Source organism: Phytophthora ramorum (genome assembly GCF_020800215.1).
Source record: "Phytophthora ramorum isolate Pr-102 chromosome Unknown Phyram_PR-102_s0018, whole genome shotgun sequence".
NCBI lineage: Eukaryota > Oomycota > Peronosporomycetes > Peronosporales > Peronosporaceae > Phytophthora > Phytophthora ramorum.
Window position 1 is genome coordinate 13,912 of NW_027150664.1, and position 7,407 is coordinate 21,318.

At 54.0% G+C, this 7,407-nt stretch overlaps 1 protein-coding gene across 1 annotated transcript; it reads right to left on the reverse strand.

Annotated features, from left to right (window-relative positions):
• Window positions 1-5,423: 5,423 nt before the first annotated feature.
• Window positions 5,424-6,720, reverse strand: KRP23_13455 (uncharacterized protein; the record flags this gene model as incomplete). Its single annotated transcript, XM_067884170.1, has 3 exons — window positions 5,424-5,536; window positions 5,605-6,418; window positions 6,493-6,720. 3 exons carry the CDS (start codon window positions 6,718-6,720, stop codon window positions 5,424-5,426), a joined length of 1,155 nt encoding a protein of 384 aa, XP_067738213.1.
• Window positions 6,721-7,407: the final 687 nt, after the last annotated feature.

Below are 7,407 nucleotides of genomic sequence, written 5' to 3' on the forward strand. Positions count from 1 at the left end.
AACGAAGTTTCGCCGCGCTCGAGCAGAAGGTGGCGGATGCGCCGATCCTCCGACATTTTGACCGATCTAAGTCGGTTCATGTCATGTTATTCGCAAATGAATGGGCGTTAAGTACCACGCTAATGCAGGAGCACGAAGGCAAGCTGCACCCCGTACGGTTCTGTGGACGAGTTTTGAAGGAAGCTGAGATGAACTATCTCCCGGCGGAAAAAGAGGTCCTGGCATTGTTGCTGTTGCTGAAGATGTGTCACACTCAGTTGGCCGGACAGACACTTCACGTATATACACGATTTTCGACACTCGACTGGGTACACCGATCAAAGTCACTCTTTGGACGAGCAGTACAGTTCTCGGTGTTGCTATCACCATGGCACCTGAAAGTGCAACGAGTCAAAGAAAAAGACTGTGTGTTTGCCCAGCTCCTACAGTCGACGATAACGAACTTTGTCGACCTCGAAGAATCGCTAGCACCCGTAGCACCGCCAACGAAAGGCTCGCCTACAGTTCGAATGGACCCTGAACTCCTTTATGCACGTCTCCCTCGCGACTACCGAGGACTCGTGGTGTCTTTTGATGGATCAGCGAAGATGGAAAAATACGGCGGATACGGTAGCTGTTCGTGGATTGTGTGGCGACTACCTGAGTGGGAGATAGTGATCGCCGCGAGTGCGTATCTCGAGAGCACCACGGTAAATGTTGCGGAATACACAGGCATGAACAACGGAGTACAAGCTGCGTTAGATCACGGTGCCGAGGACTTGACCGTGGTCGGAGACTCGAGACTTGCAATCCAGCAATCCCTAGGGGTGATCGCATGCAGGAAGGAGTCGCTGATGGCATTATTGAATCGCCACAAAGTACTTACAGCGAAACTTCGGTCCATAAAGTACCTGCATGTGTTGAGAGAGTACAATGCAGCGGCAGACTCGTTAGCAGGCGAAACACTAGAGATGAAGGTATCGAAGGTGGTTCTCAGCAAAGACAGGCAAGCCGAGCTTTCAAGCTTGAATAGGATTCCCGAAAGGATCTACGAAGCCCCGCCGGAGAGCATCAATGTGGTTACGCCAAGTCCTGATAATTTCGTTCAAGTCTTGGACGCCCAAATGATGTCGACACGCAAAACATTCGTCGATTTTGTACGACGAGAGCTAGGCGAGGTCTCGGTAATGACAAGACGACAGCGCAAGAAACGTGTTAGATTCGCAGATGAAGTCGCCTCTGAGCAACTCACTGAGCCGACGGAGCGGACAAATGCTACAGGGGCACCCACCAAGAATACGCTGAATGAACAACCCAGACCTGAGCAATCACTGACGGTAAACGCAGATGACATCGACCCAGTGGCAGTACAGGAAGAGCGGCGAAGCCGTATTTCCAGAGCCCAAGACGAGGAAGTGAGGTGGTCTAACCTGAAATCGGTACTGCGCGGAAACTTGGAAAATATTGGCTACAAGGCAGCTCGAAATGCCTGGAAGATTGCCGACAAGTTTGTGTTAACGAAGGATGGGTTGCTGTACTACTTAGGAGCAAGTCGTCGGCGAAGTGATAACCAGCAAGCAGAGACCAAGCTGCGCCTCGTAGTACCAACAACGATGATTCAAGAAGTCTTGCAGAACTGCCATGACTCGCTGGAAGGCGGCCACCAAGGCGTGGTCAGGACATACCAGCGAGTAAAGTTGGACTATTATTGGCTAGGTTTGTACGCTGATGTGGAGAAGCACGTGAAGTCGTGCCTGGATTGCAGTTCCAGTAAGAGCCGTCCACAGCTTCGAGGATACTCTCCAGGCAATATCCTAGCCGAACGACCATTCCAGATCGTGTCAATGGACTTCGTCATACCCTTGCCGAAGTCTCGACGCGGTAACACTGCGCTACTACTGTTCCAGTGCTCGTTCACTGGATTCGTGGTTGCCAAAGCTATGTCGGACACGTCCGCTCTCATGGTGGCCCAAGCTTTCGAAGAATGCATATACCGACGTTTCGGTGCACCTGCACTTATTCGGCACGACAGGGATCCTCGTTTTATGAGCTAGGTCTTTCAAGCCTTTGCTGATATGATGCAATCGAGATCGAGAGCGACTTTAAGCTATCGACCGCAAGCTAATGGCCAACAAGAGCGATCAGTAAAGACCGTCATGCAGTCAGTGAAAGTGTACGTCGAAGATCCGCTGCAACAGGACTGGGACGAGATTGCAGAGCGATTAGTGTTCGCAATCAACAATTCGCAAGATACGACGCGAAAGGAGACCCCGTTCTTCCTAGTACATGGGTGGGACGCTCACTCATCGCTGCATGCAATGACGTCTTCACTACGACGAGGTTCCGGTAAGCAATCTGATGCATTAGCATGGCGAAGAGAGGTGAATCGCCAGCAAGGAATAGCGCTTGAAATGGCCAAGGAGTACCAAGCAGCAGAAAAGACGCGTCGAGCCAAGGAACATAACGAAGCCTTAAGTCGAAAAGAACAGGCAGCTGTACCTCGACGATCGAACGATGAGACGTCGGACAACCATCCAAATGGCGAACGAACAGACGACGAACATACTGAAGCAGAGACGAAGTCTCTCTTCGAACCAGGTAGCCGTGTCTGGCTGTATATGGAGCGCGTCAAGCCCGGATTGACTAAGAAGCTTGCCCACCGATGGCACGGCCCGTTTAGGGTAAAGAACAAGGTGGAAGAATACGCCTACGAGCTGGAACTGCCCGATCGGAGTGGATATCGTTTCTATCCAGTGGTTCATGTGTCACGCCTGAAGGCAGTAAGCGAGTTCGAGGACCGACCGAGGACTCGGTTGACGCAGGATGTGACTGAGGATTCACGTTTCGACTTTGATGAAGAACTCCTGCCCGAAGATAGCTGGGAGCCTGACCGGCTGGCTGGTGAAAGCGAGGTCCTGGAGATCCTTGACGATCGAATGCCCATGTCAACGAGGACTGCGCGATCGATCAGAGAGTTTAAGATCAAATGGGCTGATCAGGACGAGCCAACATGGGAACCCATATCGAACCTCTCGTGCGGGGGCATGTTGTATGATTACTTGCAGCGAAAAAAGCGTGAACAGCGCTTGCAGATGGTCCAAGTCGCTGACGAGGACTAGACAGCATTTGTTGTCATCATGATGACCTGTACTTGGGGCAATGCAGCCCAAGACTACAGACGAAAACAGCTACTGCAGCAGACTACATATTGCATTTGATGAATTTGTGAACGAACAATGGAGATCCGGAATGAAGCATTAAGAAAGAAGAAGAAGCTCCAAGGTGCACCAACTACACTAAGACGCTACGGCTAACACTGGATGCGCTTGGAGAACACGTGACGACACTTGCGAGATGACGACCGAGACTTAGATGGTCGTCACGGTCCCGACTACATGCCCGTGAAGGCTAGGATCAGCAGAAGTCTTAGACGCCGGGTCTTCTGGAACCGGAACCGAATCCTCGCTGCCAGACTCACCTTCCTTAGACCACGTCTCGACCATCTCATGCCAACCAGGGTGAATGTTAGCATCCGAGAGCTCGGGTTTCACCACCACAGCACGACCAACCTCAACATCCGTCATTCCCCGAGGCACGAATAGCTCGACCGAGGGGTTGCACGGGACGAATGTAGTGTTGTACGGGTGCTCGCTGGGGATGTCGATCCAACAATTGCGCCAAGGCTGACGAGAATCCAAAATTGCCACCTCGGTGCACCAGTCATCGGTGGTCGGAGCCCATGGGAGAACCTCAAACGGGTAAACCAGCATCGATGGTTCAAACAAAAACTCTGCCGGAATTTCACGTTCACCACGATCATTTTCAAGGCACCATTTCCAGAACGGCACGAACTTGTTGCGTAGATTGTCAGCACGCTTCTCCCGACCGCTCAAGTAGTTGTACCATGCCGCCCGGACAGCCTGAACAACGACCGAGTTTCCGCCATGAGTATGGATCAGTGCAGCAAGAGCACGCTCGACTGCACCGATCAGAACCCAATGCCCGCGCTCCCATAAGGCATAGCCAATGTCGTCACTCTCGGTGTCCTCTGCAGCGAGACCTTGAGTTTGACGCCATAGCTTGACCGTGCGGTGCGTCTTTGGTCCGCGAATCGAGATGTGGACGTCAGGCATGAACGGTTCCACGTCAAATAAGCACGCGTGGTCTGGCATCTTTCGCTGGACTTGTCGCCACGGATGACCAGGCCGCTTCCAGTCGGCAAAGGCTTTAATACCCTCTGCGGAACAAAGCGTAACGAGATCTCCAAGAATCGGCGTTGGCGTCCGGTAATTAATGATCTGGTTCCAGCACATTTGAGATCCTTTCAAGCGGAAACCAGGCTCCAAGAAGTCATAGGCCCAGCCAACGAGTTTTCGTGAAGGCCTCACGAGAGGTTGCCACCCTCGAATTGCTGGAGGAAGGCTCGCTACCGGAGTCGCTGCATTCGGGTTGGTACCAGGTGTCGTTGACAAAGTTGCCAAGACAACGGTGTGCGGCCGTACAGGACGGTGATCACGCCTGACTGCAACCGGGTCTAGAGCAGACATTGGAACAGGAGTGTACGGCGCACAGGAACCTCCAGCAGATGGCCGAACGGGCGGGTGTTTGTGAGAGTCCACCCCCTGCTCCACTGCTCCAAGCTCCACTTCTGTCGATTGTCCACCCTCTTCCTCCTCCTCCGAGATCTCACTGTGACGCGGCCGAGAAGCAGCCGACTCCGGACTACCCGGTAGGCTTGAGACCGGAGTGTCAAATCCAAGAATGAAGTCGTTATCTACCGCCTCCTGCGCAATTACACTTGCCGAGCTCTGACGAGATAAGGCGGCGGCAGCACGAGTCGAGCGGCGACGAGATGTCCGAGAAGCTGGGGCCTCCGCTGCATGAGTGGAGATTACACTGGATGAAGACGACGGAGCCGACGATAAAACAATGGTGGACGCCACAGATGACGTGCTAACAGTTGACCGAGGAGTCGTTGGCAAAGAGGCAGAAGTGGCTTGCGGAATTGCAACCTCCGATAGAGTCAATGATGCCGGACTCGATTCCAGTGCCGGCTTAGAACGAATCTTGCGCCCAGAAGGCTGTGACGGGGAACGGGTCTTTGGTTGAACATGCACCGTCTTCGGACCTACCTTCTTGGTAGCTTTCACGGCCGACCGAGTTTTGCGCGACTTGCGATTAGCAGCTTTCTTGTTGACAACGGCCAGCTGCGGCCGAGACCGCTTTCCGAGAGATGACACACCCGAAGGCGGCACGCTGGATGGAGATATTGCGGGCGAGGAGTCCGACGGACCATTGCGGCCCCCAACTTCACCCTCGCCACCTCCAACAAGGTCGCTGTCCGAATCAACAGTACCCAGAGCTACTCCGGCGTGCACAGACGACTCGCTATCACCCAGGGTGTCATCACGGAGATGATGAACCAGACTGGCAATTCGCCGAGCCTAAGCTTTTGGCGTCAACGACGGATCCAGCTCCTGAACGGCGTCGCGAACGATATCAATAGCCTCCGAGTCCAAACTCAGCAGAGCGAAGTCTAGCTCGCCGACACATCCGCCTGAGGTAACGTCCAAGACGATGTCAGAATTACCGGCCGAGATGACAAGCAAGGGTGCAAAGACCTACCTTTCGACAAAACGAGCAGTGTGTCAGCATCCAAATCGCGCTGATCGACATATTGACGAAGGCACTGGTTTGCTTTCAGAGTTTCAGCCACCGTGAATTTCATGTCTTTGAGCAAGGCTCGTTGAGACCGACCAGCGGCGGCATCGCCAAAATGAGTCAAGTGTCGGTGAAGCTGGTTCACGCGATCAGAAAATAGCGCCAGGTTCTTCTTGTAATGTTCGCGTTCAAGGTTGAGCTTTCGCTCCAGTGCCTGCAGCGAGTCATCGGCAGCCTTCAATTGAGCTGTAGCTTGCGCTACCACCTCACTGTGGACTGCCATTTGAGCCGCTTGCTCGGTGAACTGACGATCACTGGCTATACGAAGTCGATTCGCTCTCGTCGCTGATCTGGAAAGCTCGGCGTTTTCAGCTTGGGATTGCACAAGTAGCAGCTGCGCCGTCTCCAACTTCATCTTGTCACCAAAAGCGGCACGTTCGGCAGCTTCCTTTGCAGCCTGCGCATCTTTGACTTGCGCTTGCAGCTGTCCTAGCTCCTCAACGAGGTTGCGGGGGTCTTCCTCCCGTTGGCCTAAGGCGGCAACAAGGTCTGAAATTGACTGAGCATCGGCGATTTTGCGATTGCGTACGTGGCTTGGACGGCGAGGCGGGTTCAGCATCAGCTGCGTAATGCAGCCCTCCGCATCGGTCAGTCGCGAACCAAGAACCGCTGATAGTCTGTCGGATGTCTCCTCCGAGGCGTCCATCAAGAGACCATGCAATGCCGTGCCTTCGATCTCGGTTAGTCGAGGTGCGCGCAGATACGTCAATACCGATGTCTACAGTCGCAACGAGGAGTCGGCAAGCATGTCAAATGAGTGACGAGTGGCGATAGAATTGGTGCAACACGTACCGACTGCTGTGTACTGTCAGGGGTTGCATCACGACTTGACGTCGGAACAAGAGCTGTTGACGAAGTCGCAGCATGGGTCATAGTCATCACTGCCGGTGACGGCACGACTGCACCTGCAGACGAGGACTCGTTTGCAGTAGGAGTGTGCGCAGCACCAGCGGAAGAAATTGCTGCACTCGGGTCCGAGTTCTGTGCGAGCAGCAGAACAGCGAAGACAAAGCAGGTCATGTGAGTTCGAGATAGCGGAGCAAGCGACGCCAGCGATGAGGAGCAAGAACGTACCGAGTTGTCGTTGGTCGCATCAGGCCAGCCCATGCGGCGTGCAATTATCCGAGCAGACTCAAGCGCAGGAGAGGGCTTGGACATGGAGTGCACTCGACGCGCCACAACGCTCGCCAGGTGCGGTGGTTCGCGATGCGGCGGGGGCAGTTGTGGTGTTGTGAATTGACCGGAGCTGCCGTCGCCGTGGCCGCCGTTGCTTTCGAGGTCTGGTCGTCAGAATCCCGTTGGGGGAAGTGTGCGACAGGGTGTTGATTGGCCTAGAAGACCCGCGGCAGAACGACAAGGCACAAGAGCGAGGTGATGTACGGCACACTACGGCCTGACGAGGAGTCATGTCAGGGAAGATATCCGATTCGTGCCCTTTGAAGAGAAGTCGCATCCGGAAGATATGCCGGATACGCCTCCTGAGACCTCGCTGAGCAGTCGTCAGGAATCCAGGAGTTTCCCAACGGACGAGTTCACACTAGATATTTGTATTGAGATATAGGAAACCATAGTATAGCGATAAGCGCCCGCAGGGCGCAACAAACAGAGCAGATTTTCCTCCCGATCGCACAAGAGTCAAGTCCGGCTACGGTAAGTGTCCGTAGTGTCTGGTCCCGCTTGATCGCCAGGATTATGCCTGCCGGTGGA